Here is a 16,996-nt window from a genome sequence, read left to right as displayed (position 1 = left end):
TATTTATTAACGACTTAGATGAGGGGGTGGAAGGCTGGGTTAGCAAGTTTGCAGATGACACAAAGATTGGTGGTGTTGTGGATTGTGTGTAGGGCTGTCGAAGCTTTCAGAGGGATATTGTTAGGATGCAGATCTGGGCTGACAAGTGGCAGATGGAGTTCAATCCAGAGAAGTGTGAGTTGGTACACTTTGGAAGGACAAACTCCAAGGTGGAGTACAAGGTAAATGGCAGGATTCTTGGCAGTGTAGAGGAGCAGAGGGATCTGGGGGTTCATATCCACAGATCACTGAAAGTTTCCTTGTAGGGGGATAGGGTAGTTAAGAAAGCTTATGGGATGCTAGGTTTCATAAGTCGTGGGATCGAGTTTAAGAGCCGCGAAGTGATGATGCAGCTTTACAAAACTCTGGTTAGGCCACAGTTACAGTACTGTGTCCAGTTCTGGTCGCCTCATTATAGGAAGGATGTGGAGGCGTTGGAAAGGGTGCAGAGGAGATTTACCAGGATGCTGCCTGGATTAGACAGTATGGATTATGAGGAGAGACTAAAGGAGCTAGGGCTGTTCTCATTGGAGAGAAGGATGATGAGGGGAGACATGACAGAGGTGTACAAGATATTGAGAGGAATAGATAGAGTGGACAGCCAGCACCTCTTTCCCAGGGCGCCAATGCTCAAAACAAGAGGACATGGCTTTAAGGTATTGGGTGGGAAGTTCAAAGGTGATGTAAGAGGGAGGTTTTTCATCCAGAGAGTGGTTGGGGCATGGAATGCGCTGCCTGGGATGGTGGTGGAGGCTGATACATTGGACAAGTTCAAGAGATTGTTAGATAAGCATATGGAGGAATTTAAGTTAGAGGGATATGTGGGAGGAAGGGGTTAGATAGTCTTAGGTGTGGTTTGAAGGGCAGCACAACATGGTGGGCCGAAGGGCCTGTATTGTGCTGTATTGTCCTATGGTTTCTATGGTTCTATCTCAGCCAGGGCTTCTTCAATTTCTTCCCACACTGTTCTTCCATATAGCTGATCAAGCCATGGAGATTTATCTCCCTTCATGCACCTTAAGACATCCATCACCTCATCAGCTGTAATCTGGACCATCCCTCAATCATCCCCATTAACTATCTCAATTTCTGAAGTCTTTATGTCCATAGTCTTTGACAGGCCCTATTCTCTCCTAGTTACTCTTTTTTCCTTAATACACACAAAATCTCTTTGGATTATCCTTAATTTTCTCTGTCAAAGCTATTTCATACCCCCCTTTTGTCCTTTTAATTTTCTTCTTGAGCGTACTCTGCATCCCCTATACTCCTCCAGGGATTCATTGTGGAGAAGAACATGAAGACTTCAGAACTTGGAGACATAAGAGTCTGCAGATGCTGGAATGTGGAACATCACAAGAGGCACTGGAGGAACTCAACGGGACAGGTCGCATCTATGGAGGTAAATGGACAGTCAACGTTTCAGGTCAACACCCTTCATCTGGACTGTAAAGGGAGAGATAGCTGGTATAAAAAGGTGGGGGAAGTGGTGGAGCAAGAGCTGGTGAGCGATAGATGGATCCAGGTGAGGGGGTTGATAGATGAGGGCGGGAATGATGTCAAAAGTTGGGAGGTGATCGGTGGAAGTAACAAGGGGCTGACGATGATGGGATGTGATAAGAGAGGACAGCGGAGCACAGAATAAAGGAGAGGGAGGTGGGGGTTGGATTACAGGGGCAAGTGCCTGGGGAGAGAGGGGATCACTGAGGATGGATGAGCGAACAAGGGAATCATTGGAGAGAGTGATCCCTGTGGCAAGAGGAGAGTTGAGGGGAGAGGAAAATGTGCCTGTGGTGGGGTCTTGTTGTAGGTGGGGGAAGTTGCAAGGAATGATAGGGTTGTAGGCGAGGACCAGAGGGACTCTATTCCTGTTCTGCCCAGCAGGGGTGTATGGGGTCAGGGCAGAAGTGTGGGAGATAGAGGATCAATAGCAGTGGGGCGGCGGGGGGGAGTAAGGGGTGGGTGGGGGGAGACCCTGTTTTCTGAAAAAAGTGAACATCTTAGATGTCCTGGAGTGGAAAGCCTCATCACAAGAACAGATGCGGCAGAGACAGAGGAACTGAGAAAAGGGAATCGCATCCTTGCGAGTGACGGTGGGAGGAAGTGTAGTTGAGGTAACTGTGAGAGTCATTGGGTTTGTAGTAGATGGCAGTGGATAATCTGTCTCCTGAGAAGGGGAGAGAGCTGTCAGAGATGGACCAAGTGAATTTGAGAACGGGATGGAAGCTGGAAGTCAGTTGATGAAATCGACGAGTTCTGCATGGATGCACTCATCAATGTAGTAGATAAAGAGTTGGGAAGGGGTGCCACAGTAGTTTTGGAACATGGACTATTCCACATGGCCAATGAAAAGGCAGGCACAAATGGGGCCAATGCAAGTGCCCATGGCTACAACTTTAGTTTGGAGAAAGTGGGAGGAGCCAAAAGAGATGTTGAGGGTAAGCTCAAGTTCTGCCAGACGGAGGAGGGTGGTGGCAGAGGGGAACTAGTTGGGTCTGTTTTCCAGCAAGAAGTGGAGATCCCTGAGGCCCTCCTGACGGGGGAAAGAAGTGTAGAGGGACTGGTCGTCCATGGTGAAAATGAGGCCTGTTAGTTCCAGGCAACTGAAAATTGTCAAAGTAGCGGAGAGCATACAAGGTGTTATGGATGTAGGTGGGAATGTACTGAACCAGGGGAGACAAGGTGGAGTCAAGATATGAGGAGATGAATTTGGTAGGGCAGGAGCAGGCAGAAATGATGGGCTTTTCAAGGCAATTTTGTTTGTGAATCTTGGGTAGCAGGTAGAAATTGGCAGTGCAGGATTGGGGAACGATGAGGTTGGAGGCTGTGGAGGAGAGATCTCCAGAGGTGATGACCGTTGATGGTGCGGGAGACAATGGCCTGATGATCCTCAGCGGGGTCCTGGGCCAGGGGTAGGTCTGAGGTGGTGTCCAAGAGCTGCTGTCTGGCTTCTGTTAGGTAGAGGTGAGTCCCCAGATCACAACAGCACTGCCCTTGTCTGTAACTAGCCTCATCAAAACATTTTATTACCTCTTTAAACAAATTGGGCATATTTGTATAAACGTAGCCTTCTATGGTATGGCGATTCAGGTACTTGATAAAGTTGTACAAGATGATAGGAGGCATAGATGAGTGGACAGTCAGAGACTTTTTCCCAGGGCAACAATGGCTAACAAGAGAGGACATAATTTTAAGGTGATTGGAGGAAGGTATAAGGGGGATGTCAGGAGTAAGTTTTTTTACACAGAGAGTGGTGGGTGCGTGGAACGCAAAAAGGATTATTACGATCTCTCCTATCTATCCTCATAGTCATGAGTGATAGAATTATTTTACAAGGAAACAGGCCCTTCATCCAACTTGACCTTGGCAGCCGTTACCTGTTTGTCTGCCTTTGGCCCATATCCCTCTGATCTTCTTCTCTTCATGTACTTGTCCAAATGTCTTTTAAACATCATAATTGTACCCAAGTCTACCACTTCCTCTGGCAGTTCATTTCACATACATACCACCTTTGTGTGAAAATGTTGCCCCTAAGTTCCTCTTTTAATATTTCTCCTCTCACCTAAAACCTATGCCCTCTAGTTTTTGACTTCTCTACCTCTGGAAAACGACTGTGACTATTCACCTTATCTATGCCCTTCATGATTTTATATAAGGTCACCCCTCAGCCTCCTTTTCTCCAGGAGAAAAAGTCTCAGTCTCTCCTCATACCTCAAGCCCTCCATTCCCAATAACATCCTTGTGAATCTTCTGCACCCTTTCCAGCTTAATGACATCTTTGCTTATCCCAGGCATCCAGAACTGCACACAATACTCCACGTGTGGTCTCACCAACATCTTGTATATTTGTAACATGATGTTCCAGCTCTTGTATTCAATGCCCTGACTGATGAAGGCAAGTGTGCCAAAAGCGCCTTCTTCACCGCCTTATCTACCTGCGTTGTACTTTCAGGGAACCATGTACTTGTACCCCTAGGTCTCTCCTGTAACACTCCCCAGAGGCCTGCTATTTACTGTGTAAGTCCTGCTCTGATTTAACTTACCAAAGTGCAACACTTCTGACTTGTCTGAGTTAATTTCCGTTTACCATTCCTTGGCGCATATACCAATTTGATCTGGATCCTGTTGTACTCATAGATAACCTTCTTCTCTGTCCACTACCCCACACTGCCTCCTTCCACCAAGTCAATTTCGCATCCATTTTCCTATCTCACCCTTGATCTCAGGTGATGTAACCTCCCAGGCCAGTCTACCATGTACTGCCATGCCCTCATCATTACTCTTGGTCACCTCTTTAAAAACCTAAATAAAATTTATGAGACACGATTTTGCACACACAAAGCCATGCTGACGATCCTTAATCAGTCAGTGCCTTTCCAAATGCAGGTCGATCCTGTCCCTCAGAATCCCTTCCAGTAACATTCCCACCTCTGATGATGGGATTTAATTTCTCTTGTCAGCCTGTGACCAACAGTGTACCAGAGGGATCAATGCTGGGACATATTCATTAATGATTAGGATATGAATGTTAGGAGGTATGATTGATAAGTTTGCAGATGACATGAAAACTGGTGCTGTTGTTGATAATGAGGGTGGCCTTGGGTTACATAATACTACTTATTCACTGGTAAATTGGGTGCAGCAATGGCAGATGGAATATAATCCTGGTTAAATGCAAGGTGATGCTTTGTTTTAGAGATCCAATCAGGGTAGGACACACACCGTAAATGACAGGGCCCATGGGAATATTGAGGGGGCTTGATGTACGATCCATATATCCCTAAATGGCCCAGAGGTCCTCAGGGAACTCCGCTTCTTTCTGGAAAACAGACCCAACCAGCGACATAAAGTGGTGAAGGGGGCATACAGATGATGACCTTCAGGAACGATGGAATATAAAAGCATAGAGGTCTTGGTATAACTTTATAAAGCAATGGTTAAGCCACAGCTCGAGTACTGTGTTCAGTTCTGGTCACCATAGTAAAGTAAGGATGTGATTGAACTTGAGAGGGCACAAAGGAGATTTACCACAATATTGCCTGGAACAGAACTTTTCACTCATGGAGAGAGACTGGATAGGGGTTTGTTTGCTTTGGGACAGAGGATATTTAAGGCGGGGGGGTGGCGCCTGGTCCTATCTACGTGGTTTCATGTCCCATTTATTGTTAATTTGTTCAAGGGATATGGGCTTTGCAGGCTGAGCCAGCATTTAATTGCCCATCCTGCATTACCCTTGAGAAGGTGGTAGTGAGATGCCTTCTTGTATCTCTCTGGTCCTTGAGGTGCGAAAGACACCATGATGCTGTCAGGGACGGAGTTCTTCTATCTGGTAGACATCGTGGGTTTGGAAGCTGTTGTCAAAGAAATCTTGGTGAGTTGCTGCAGTGCATCCTGTAGATGGTACAAACTGCTGCTACTGTGAGTCAGTGGTGGAGTGGTGAATGGTAATAACCATAAGAACATAAGACATAGAAGTAGAATTAGGCCATTCGATCATGGCGGATTTATTTTTCCCTCTCAACCCCATTCTCCTGCCTTCTCCCTGTAACCTTTGACACCCTTACTAATCAAGAACTTATCAACCTCTGTTGTAAATATACCCAATGACTTGGCCTCCACAGCCATCTATGGCAATGAATTCCACAAATTCACCACCCTCTGGCTAAAGAAATTCCGCCTCATCTCTGTTCTAAAGTGACGTCCTTCTACTCTGAGGCTGTGCCCTCTGGTCCCAGACTCTCCCACTACTGGAAACATCCTCTTCACATCCACTTTATCCAGGTCTTTCAATATTTTCCAGGTTTCAATGAGATCCCCCCTCATCCTTCTAAACTCCAGCGAGTACAGGCCCAGAGCCATCAAACACTCTTCATACGTTAACCCTTTCATCCCTGGAATCATTCTTGTAAATCTCCTCTGGATCCTCTCCAATGCCAGCACATTCTCCCCTAGATATGGGGCCCAAAACTGCTCACAATACTCCAAATGTGGTCTGACCAATGCCTTATAAAGCCTTAGCATTGCATCCCTGCTTTCATATCTAGTCCTCTCGAAATGAATGGGAACATTGCTTTTGCCTTCTTTACTACTGACTCAATCTGCAAGTTAGCCTTTTGGGAATCCTGCACTAGAACTCCCAAGTCCCTTTGCACCTCCGATTTCTGAATTCTCCCCTCATTTAGAAAATAGTCTACACCTTCATTCCTTCTATGAAAGTGCATGAGCATACACTTCCCTATGCTGTATTCCATCTGCCACTTCTTTGCCCATTCTCCCAACCTGTCCAAGTCCTTCTGCAGACTCCCTGCTTCCTCAATACTACCTGCCTCTCCATCTATCTTTGTATCATCCGCAAACTTGGCCACAAAGCCATCAATTCTGTCATCCAGGTCATTAACATATAATGTGAAATGTAGCGGACCCAACACCGACCCCTGCGGAAAACCGCTAGTCACTGGCAGCCAACCAGAAAAGGTCCCCTTTATTCCCACTCTTTGCCTTCTGCCAGTCAGCCAATCTTCTATACACGCTAGTACTTTTCCTGTAATACCATGGGCTCCTACGTTGTTTAGTGGCCTCATGTGCGGCACCTTGTCAAAGGCCTTCTGAAAATCCAAGTAAACAACATCCTTTGTCTATCCTGCCTGTTATTTCCTCAAACAATTCCAACAAATTCGTCAGGCAAGATTTCCCCTTCAGGAAAACATGCTAACCGGCCTATTTTATCATGCACTTCCAAGTACCCCGAAATCTTATCCCTGATAATGGACTCTAATATCTTACCAACCACTGAAGTCAGGCAAACTGGCCCATAATTTCCTGTATTTTGCCTCCCTCTCTTCTTAAAGAGTGAAATGACATTTGCAATTTTCCAATCCTCCAGAACCATTCCTGAATCTAGTGATTCTTGAAAAATCATGACTAATGCCTCCACAATCTTTTCGGCTACCTCATTCAGAACCTCGGAGTGTAGTCCATCCAGTCCAGGTGACTTATCTACCTTCAGACCTTTCAGTTTCCCAAGCACCTTCTCCTTAGTAATCGCGACGACACTCACTTCTGCCCCTTGACTCTCTCGAATTTCTGGTATGTTGCTGGTGTCTTCCACAGTGAAGACTGATGCAAAATACTAGTTCAGTTTGTCCGCCATTTCTTTGTTCCCCATTGCTATCCCTCCATTGTCATTTTCCAGCGGTCCGATGTCTACTATTGCCTCTCTTTTATTCTTTATATATCTATAAAGAACTATTGGTGTCTGCTTATACATATTATTGGCTAGCTTACCTTCATATTTCATCTTTTCTCCACTTATTGCTTTTTCAGTTGCCTTCTGTTGGTTTTTAAAAGCCTCCCAATCCTCTAGCTTCCCACTAACTTTTGCAATATTCTATGCCTTCTGTTTTGCTTTTATGCTGTCTTTGACTTCCCTTGTCAGCCATGGTTGCCTCATCCTCCCTTTAGAATGCTGCTTCTTCTTTGGGATGAACTGATCCTGCATCTTCTGAATTACTCCCAGAAACTCCTGCCATTGCTGTTCTACTGTCAACCCTGCTCGGGTCCCCTTCCAATCAGCTTTGGCCATCTCCTCTCTCATACCTCTGTAGTTACCTCTACTCAACTGTAAGATCGATACATCCGATTTTAGCTTCTCCCTCTCAAACTTCAGGGTGAATTCTATCATATTAGCAGGCACAGTAGTGTAGCAGTTAGCATAACACCATTACAGCGCCAGCGACCGGGGTTCAATTCCAGCCGCTGTCTTTAAGGAGTTTGTACGTTCTCCCCGTGACTGTGTGGGTTTCCTCAAGGTGCTCCGGTTTCCTCCCACATTCCAAAGACGTACAGGTGAGGAAGTTGTGGACATGGTATGTTGGTGCCAGAAGCGTGGCAACACTTGTGGGCTGCCCCCAGAACACTCTGCACAAAAGATGCATTTCACTGTTTGTTTCGATGTAGTAAAGATATCTTATCTATTCCCCTCATGATTTTGTGAACCTCTATAACGTTACCCTCAGCCTTCTACACTCCAGGGCAAAAATGTTCTTGCCTGCCCGACTTCTCCTTATTACCCTGACCCTTGAGTTCTGACAACATCCTCATAAATCTTTTCTGCACTCTTTCCAACTTAATGGCATCTTTCATCTAGTAGGGTGACCAAAACTGAACATAATACTCCGAGTGTGGCTTCACCAAAATCTTGTACAACTGCAATATAACATCCCAACTCCTATACTCAATGCCTTGACTGATGAAGGCCAGCGTGCCAAAAGCCTACCTGTGACATCACTTTCAGGGAACTCTGTAACTGCACCCCTAAGCCTCTCTGTTCTACAACACTCCCCAGGGCCCTACCATTTACTGTGCAAGTCCTGCACTGATTTGTCTTACCAAAATGAAACACCTTGCATTTATCCAAATTAAACTCCATCTGCCATTCCTGCACCCACTGACCCATTTGATAAAGATCTTGTTATAATTTTATACAATCTTCTTTACTGTCCATTCTACCACCAATTTTCATGTCATCTGTAAACTGACTAATCACGCCAGCTACATTCTCATCCAAATCGTTAAGTTGAATGATAAACAAGAGTGGACCCAGCAGCGATCCCTGCGGCACACCAGAAATCACAGGCCACAAATCTGAAAAACAACGCTCCATTACTTCCTGCTGACTCCTTCCATCAAGCTAATTTTGTATCCCATTGGCTAGCTCACCCTGGATTCCATGTAATTTAACCTTCCAGACCAGCATACCATGCGGTAACTTGTCAATCTTTTTGGTCGCCTCTTCAAAAAGATAATCAAATCCTGTGACACAATTACCCGCACTCAAAGCATGCTGACTATCCCTAATCAGTCCTTGCCTTTGTAAATGCATGTTCATCCTCTTTCAGAATTTCCTCCAATAACTTACCCACCACTGGTGTTAGGCTCACTGGTCTGCAGTTCGCAAACTTTTCCTTGCAGCCTTTCTTAAATAAAGGCACATTAGCCACACTCCAATCTTCCAGCACCTCACCCATGGCTATTGATATTACAAATATTTCTGCCGGTGCCACACAATTTCTTCCCTCGGGTACACTTGATCAGATCCCGGAGATTTACCTACCTTGATGTGTCTTAAGACCTCCAGCACCTCCTCTTCTGTAATGTGAACTCTTTTCAAGATATCATTCTTAACTTCACCGAGTACCCTTGCATCATGTCTTTCTCCACAGTAAATACAGATGAGAAATATTCCTTTTGGACCTCACCCACCTCCTGTGGCTCCACAAATTGATAACCTTGTTGATCTTTAAGGGGTGCTGTTCTTCCCCCCCTCCCCCAGTTACTCTTTTGCCCTTAATAGCTTGGGATTCTCCTTCACTTTATCTGCCTCAGCTATCTCATCTTTTGCTTTCCCTCTCGAGTGTACTCCTGCAAACCCTATATTCCTCAAGGGATTCACTTGATCCCAGCTACCTGCACCTGACATTATGCTGCCTCCTTTTTCTTGATCAGAGCCGCTACATCTCGTAATCCAGTGGTCCTTTCTCCTGCCGGCATTGCTCTTCATGCTAATTGGAACATGTAGATCTTGAACTCTCCCTATCACACTTTTAAAAGCCTCCCACATACCAGATGGCTCTTTACCTGCAAACAGCCTTCCCCAGTCAACTTTTGAAAGTTCCCGTCTAATACCATCAAAATTGGCCTTGCCTCAATTGAGGATTTTAATGTGGACCAGACCTATACGTTTAAATAACTATTTTAAAACTAATAGAATTATGGTGACTGGTCCCAAAATGCTCCCCCACTAACACTTCAGTCAATTGCCCTGCCTTAATTCCCCAAGATGAGGTTGAATTTTGCCCCTTCTCTTGTAGGGCCATCTACATATTGATGCAGAAATTTTTCCCAAATGCACTTGACAGATTCCTCCCTATCTAAGCTTTGAACAGTGTTGAAGTCCCAGTTAATATTTGGGAAGTTAAAATCCTCAAATATTACAACCCTATTATTCTTACAGTTATCTCCCAACGTATTTGCTCCTCCAATTCCCACTGATTATTGGGAGGCCTGTAGTACAATCCCATCAAAACGATCACCCCCTCTTATTTCTTAGTTCCACCTGCATAGTTTCACTGGTGAACCCTCAGGAATATCCTCTCTAAGTACTGCCGTGATGTTCAAAAGCACAATCCCCCTCCATAGAACCATAGAGCACAAAACAGGCCCTTCGGCCCACCATGTTGTGCTGTCCATCAAACCACCCTCACACTATCTAACCCCTTCCTCCCGCATATCCCTTCATCTCACATTCCTCCATATGCCTATCCAACAAGCTCTTAAACCTGTCCAATGTATCTGCCTCCACCACCACCCCAGGCAGTGCATTCCATCCACCAACCACTCTCTGGGTGAAAAACCTCCCCCTGACATCTCCCCTGAACCTCCCACCCCTAACCTTAAAGCCATGCCCTCTCGTCTTGAGCATTGGTGCCCTGGGAAGGAGGCACTGGCTGTCCACTCCACCTTTTCCTCTTAATATTTTATATACCTCTATCATGTCTCCTCTCATCCTCCTCCTTTCCAGTGAATAAAGCCCTAGCACCTTAAGCCTCTCCTCATATTCAATACTCTCTAATCCGGGGCAGCATCCTGGTAAATCTCCTCTGAACCCTCTTCAACGCTTCCACATCCTTCCTATAATGAGGCGACCAGAACTGAACACAGTACTCTAAGTGTGGCCTAACTAGAGTTTTGTAAAGCTGCATCATCACCTCGCGGCTCTTAAACTCAATCCCGCGATTTATGAAAGCCAACATCCCATTGGCCTTCTTAACTGCTCTTTCCACCTGTAAGGCAACTTTCAATGAACTGTGAATATGAACCCCCAGATCCCTCTGCTCCTCCACACTGCCAAGTAACTTGCCATTAACCCAGTACTCTGCCCTGGAGTTTGTCCTTCCAAAGTGTACCACCTCACACTTCTCCGGATTGAACTCCATCTGCCACTTGTCAGCCCAGCTCTGCATCCTGTCAATATCCCTCTGTAAGCTCCGACAGCCCTTCACACTATCGACAACACCACCGATCTTTGTGTCGTCTGCAAACTTACTAACCCAGCCCTCCACCCCCTCATCTAAGTCATCTATAACCTCCACCTCTGTCCTTCCGAGAGCATCTGCACCCCAGAATATTGAGCTACCAGTCAGATTCAGAGTAATTTATTGTCATATACACCAGCGTGCAATGAAATTCCTTGCTCACATGAAGCTCAGAGTAAACAATGTACATGATATAAAATGCACCAATAAATACAACAAACACAAGATAGCAGAATGGCGCAAGAACAGTTGTGCAATCTCAAGTAGTGCAGAAAAAAATGCCCTACATTATTCCAAGTGACAATAATGGAATAACCGAGAGAGCTAGAATTAAGAGTCCATGAATGTGGTAGCACCACCGGGAAGGGGATCTGAAAGAGGTGATTCGCTCAGAAGTCTGAAAGCAGTGGGGAAGAAGCTGTTCTTGAGTTGGTCGTCCAGGCTTTCACGTTCCTGTATCTTCTCCCAGAAGGTAGTAAGAGGTCAGGGTGGCAGGCATCCTTTACAATACTACTGGCCTCCCCAAAACAACGCACTGTGAAGATGGAGATTGGATGGAAGGAAGTGACGAGCCAGTGATGGACTGGCCAGTGTTTCCCACTCACTGCAGGTTCTGTCAGCCCAGAGCAGAGCAGCTGCTGTTCCAGGCTATAGCACATCTGCAGAAATTCAAGAGAATCCTCATGGGCGAGCTGAATCTTCTCAAAGGCCAAAGAAAATAAATATGCTGCTGAACTTTATTGATCACTGTTCAGTATTGAGGCACTAGGTGAGGTTGCTGGTGACATGGATGCTCAGGAGCTTGGAGACATCGAACCACATCTGCAGCAGGTCCGTCCGCCCACTGCCCGGGCACCCACCTTCTCCGGCAGACCAGCGCATGCGCGCTCTGAATGGTGTGACGTGTTGTGTGTGATGACGTCATTGACGCTTGGCTGGAGGAGGAAGTGCGTGCGGTGGCGCTCAGCCGGCCGGGATGGAGGAGGACGTCGGGGCCCAGGTGGTGTTGCACATTGTGGTGGTGGGCTTCCATCACAAGAAGGGCTGCCAGGTGAGTCGGCAGCGGGGGTAGGGGGAATCGGAGGGGAGTGTGGGTGGGGGCCGTGGTGTTCAATCTGTGGGGCCGGAGGGAGGGGGCTGGGAGTCGGGCTCTGGGACCGGGGGAGGACGCGGGGGTGCGCCGTCAGGCCCTGGGAATGGAGGGTGGGATTAGGGCCGTCCCATGGTATTGGAATTGGTTGATTATCGTCACTTGCACCGGGGTACAGTGAAGAAGTTGTGAGTGAAGGGGAGTTGGTACTCGGTCCCTGGGACCGGAGGAAGGTGTTTGGAGTCAGACACTGATATCGGGGGAAGGGTGGAAGTGATTGGAGGAGGGTGTTGGGAGTTGTCCTGGGGATTCGGGGAAGAGCTGAGTGTTAGGTACTGGGGTCAGGTAAAATTGAGGAAGAAAAGTTTTGGGATTGGGGTGAATCGAGGTTGTCCTGAGGAAGGGTCCTGACCCGAAACGTTGACCGCCTGCTTTTCTCCACGGATGCTGCCTGGCCTGCTGAGTTCCTCCAGCACCATCGTGTTTTTCATCTAGATTCCAACATCTGCAGTCCTTTGTCTCTCTGGAGGTTGTGCAGTTAGAAGAGGAAGAAGGAGGAAGTCAGATCTGAGGCTGACTGAGTTTTAAAAAAATGCAGGATGTTTAGTTAAGCAAGGCGAAGTATCTGTTGCTATAACAGTAACATTAAATATTCTAATCATTAGTTTACATTGAAGATTTGATTGTGATAGCTCTCAATAACAATACTGTGTTTCTGACCTATTGAGGCTTAGTGTCATAGAGTAATACAGCACAAAAACAAGCCCTTTGGCCCAACTCATTCATACTGATCAAGATGCCCATCTAAGCTAGTCCCACTTGCCCATGTTTTAGCCCCTATCTCTCTAAAACTTTCCTAACCATGTACCTGTCCAAATTTAAATAATGTTATTGTACCTGACTTGACCACTTACCCTGGCAGCTTGTTCCATATGTGCACCACCATCTGTGTGAAGAAGTTGCCCCTCATGTCCCTTTCAAATCTTTCCTCTCTCACCTTAAACCTATGCTTAAACCACCTTAAATCTTGTTCTTGATTCCCTTTCCCTGGAAGAAGCTATGCATTCACACTGTTTATGCCCCTCATGATTTTATACACCTTGATAAAGTCACACAGTCTACTGTGCTCCAGGGAATAAAGTCCTAGCCTGTCCATCCTCCCTATTACTCTGGCCTTTGAGTCCTGGCAACATTCTCGTAAATCTTGTTTGCACTTTTTCCATGTTAGTGAAATCTTTCCTATAACAGAATAACCAAAACTGTACACAATACTCCAGCTGCAGCCTCATCAATGTAACTGCAAATACAAATGTACAACTGTAACATTATGACCCAACTCCAATACTCTAAGAACTGTACAGTACTGCACAGTACAGGCCATTTGGCCCATGATGTTGTGCTGACATCTGTAGACCTACCCCATGATCAACCTAACCCTTCCCTCCTACACAGCCCATAACCCTCCATTTTTCTTACATGCCTATCTTAGTCTTTTACATGTCCCTATTGTATCAGCCTCTACCACCAACCAGGCAGTGCGTTCCAGGCACCCACCACTCTCTGTATGAAAAGCCTCCCTCTGACAATTCCCCTACTCAAATGGTTAATGAGGGTTTTAATGGGCAGCTTCTTCATTTGAATGCATTAAGCCTATGGATTTTGTCTTTCAATCTTCAATTCATTGTTTATTTAAAATAATTCAATTTGGATGATATCTTAACGTTGGATTTTAATTTTTTTCTTTTTGTTAGCAGTTTGTATATCCGTAGTTCCTTTAACATGTGTTACTGCATAGGACAGATGACATGGCTGCCAGTACTGGAGTGATTAAATATGAGGAAAATCAGGAGGCTAGAAGCAGAGCAGCATTATTTCAGAGGACCAGAGGAGATTAGAGTTTGGGTTGGTCCTGATCATGGTATTGGTTTTTCTTGTCACTTGTACCGAGGTACAGTGAAAAACCTTGTCTTGTATACTGATTGTACAGGTCAATTCATTACACAGTGCAGTTACATTGAGTTAGTACAGAGTACATTGAGGTAGTACAGGTAAAAACAATAACAGTACAGAGTAAAGTGTCACAGCTACAGAGAAAGTGCAGTGCAATATGGTGCAAGGTCACAACAATGTAGATTGTGAGGTCAGAGTCCATCTTGTCGTATAAGGGAACCGTTCGATAGTCTTATCACAATGGGGTAGAAGCTGTTCTTAAGTCTGCTGGTACATGCCCTCAGGCTCCTGTATCTTCTACCTGATGGAAGAGGAGAGAAGAGAGAATGACCCATGTGGGTGGGGTCTTTGATTATGCTGGTTGCTTCACCAAGGCAGTGAGAGGTAAAGAAAGAGTCCAAGGAGGGGAGGCTGGTGTCCATGATGCACTGGGTTGTATGCACAACTCTCTGCAGTTTCTTGCGGTCCTGGGCAGAGCAGTTGCCGTACCAAACCGTGATACATCCAGATAGGATGCTTTCTCTGGTGCATCGATAAAAGTTGGTGAGTGTCAAAGGGGAAATACCGAATTTTTTTAGCCCCCTGAGGAAGTAGAGGCACTGATGAGCTTTCTTGGCTGTGGCATCTGCGTGATTTGACCAGGACAGGCTGTTGGTGATGTTCACTTCCAGGAACTCGAAGCTCTCAACCCTCTCGACCTCAGCACCGTTGATGTAGACAGGTGCATGTACACTGCCCCTGTCCTGAAGTCAATGACCAGCTCTTTTGTTGACATTGAGGGAAAGGTTGTTGACATGACACCATTCCACTAAGCTCTCTATCTCCTTCCTATACTTTGATTCATCACTGTTTGAGATATGGCTGACAACGGTGGTATCATCTGCAAACTTGTAGATGGAGTTAGAGCAGAATCTGGCCACACGGTCATGAGTGTACAGGGAGTGGAGTAGAAGGCTGAGGACGCATCCTTGTGGGGCACCAGTGTTGAGAATAATCGTGCCGGAGGTATTGCTGCCTATCCTTACTGATTGTGGTCTGTTTGTTAGAAAGTCAAGGATCCAGTTACAGAGGGAGGTGTTGAGTCCCAGGTCTCAGAATTTGGTGACAAGTTTGCTTGGGATTATAGTATTGAAGGCAGAGCTGTAGTCAATAAACAATAGTCTAACGTAGGTGGGAATTGAAAATGTAGATAATTTTAAAATTGAGATATTGCTTCTCCAGAAGCAATGTGGATCAGTAAGTGTCGGGACCATAATGTACCACAAACCAATAGAAAATAGTTGGGAATGTCAAGGGTGACAAAAACATGAAGGATAGATTCATTTGCAGACTAGTTGAGTAGTGCAGAATCAAATTATTCTTGGCACATGGAAATAGATGCTTTTAATGATATGGTTGTTGGTTTGAAGCCCTACTCAGGAGATCACCAAGGTTGCAATTGATTGGGTTCAGTTTCAAACATTTGCCAGGGAGAGGTGGAGAGTTGGTGACAGGGCAATAGACAAGGCCATGATCAGCTGGCCTTTACCCCTTTGTATTGCTATCTTCTTACTGTTCTCCGCCTGTCACCTACAGCTTCTATCCCACCTCCCCCCCCCGGAGTGCTATATACTGGCAATCTTTCCTCTGCCCTCTCAGTCCTGGTGCAGAGTCTTAACCCGAAACATCAACTTGTACCTTTTGCCTCCACAGATGGAGTTTGACTCATTGAGTTCTTTCAGCATTATGTCTGCTCTAGATTCCAGCATCTGCAGTCTCACTTGTCTTCCTACCGCTGCTTTACTGCAGATTCTCTTCACGACAGGCCCACTGAAGAATGGAGACACGAAAGAATGCAGAACCTGGGATCTGGAGCACAAAACAAACTGCTGGAGGAACTCAAGAGGGTCAGGCAGCATCTGTGGAGGCAAAGAGATAGTCAATATCTTGGGTTGAGACCCTGCCAGATCTTGATGCAGGATGTTGACCCAAAATATTTTGTTTTTTTTGGTTCCAACAGCAGTTTGTGTTTTGCCCTTTGTTTTCCACTTCTCTACAATGGGACTTCTGTGAGGCTGTCTCACTCTCTTCTTTCACCCACCAGCCTCAATCTCCCTCCACCCCCAACTGTTGTATACTGGCGATGTCTGCTGTTCTCTCTGTCCTGATACAGGGACTTGACCTGAAACATTGACTTACACCTTTTGCCTCCATTGATGCTGCTTGTCCCGCTGAGTTCTTCCAGCTTTCTGTTTGTTGGCCTCTTACTCTCAGTGATAGAGTATTCCAGATATTCACAACCTTCTGCAAGAAGCAATTTCTATGTATCTTAGTTTTAAATGACTGATCACTTATCTTGGAACTGTGCTCCCATGTTCGGGGCTCTCCCACTAGTAAAGCATCTTAACATCTATCCTGTCATGCATTCTTTCGCAAGTATGTCCTTCCTTGGGTTGGAAGACCAGAACTGTACATGATATTCCATGTCTTTCCAGGGACAGGTATGGTTGCAGGTTCTCAAGTTCTATTGCATTGACATTGACCAATGGATAGATTATCTTTCTAATATTGATAGGAGCTGTTTTGGTACTGTAGTTATGGTGGAAATGTATTTGGAGGAATTCAAACAGGTTTTGGTAACTACGGGCACGAATCAGGGTGGCTGTGACATATTGGAAGACATTTTTAGAATAAAAGGAGGACGAAGATGGACAATAGTTTGACTGTGGAACTATTCAACAAATTGTGCCTTTGTTTTGATGCCCTTATTTGGAAGAAAAGTATCAGGAAAATACTGTAACAAGTTGTTCATTTTGCTTCTAATGGAGTGCTTGTGAGTTATCTGAAA

At 45.7% G+C, this 16,996-nt stretch overlaps 1 protein-coding gene across 1 annotated transcript in view; it reads left to right on the top strand.

The window, feature by feature from the left end:
- The first annotated feature begins 12,064 nt into the window (after positions 1-12,064).
- avl9 (AVL9 homolog (S. cerevisiase)) overlaps positions 12,065-16,996 on the top strand; it is a 172,546-nt gene continuing 167,614 nt past the window's right edge. The window contains exon 1 of the mRNA XM_052022816.1: positions 12,065-12,180. Within this exon, the coding sequence (XP_051878776.1) occupies positions 12,106-12,180 (75 nt within the window). The 5' untranslated portion in view covers positions 12,065-12,105. The remainder of the gene's footprint in view (positions 12,181-16,996) is intronic.

Source organism: Pristis pectinata, chromosome 9 (genome assembly GCF_009764475.1).
Source record: "Pristis pectinata isolate sPriPec2 chromosome 9, sPriPec2.1.pri, whole genome shotgun sequence".
Lineage (NCBI taxonomy): Eukaryota > Metazoa > Chordata > Chondrichthyes > Rhinopristiformes > Pristidae > Pristis > Pristis pectinata.
Note: the sequence above shows the minus strand (reverse complement) of the source record. Positions and strands in the feature narration are given on the sequence as shown.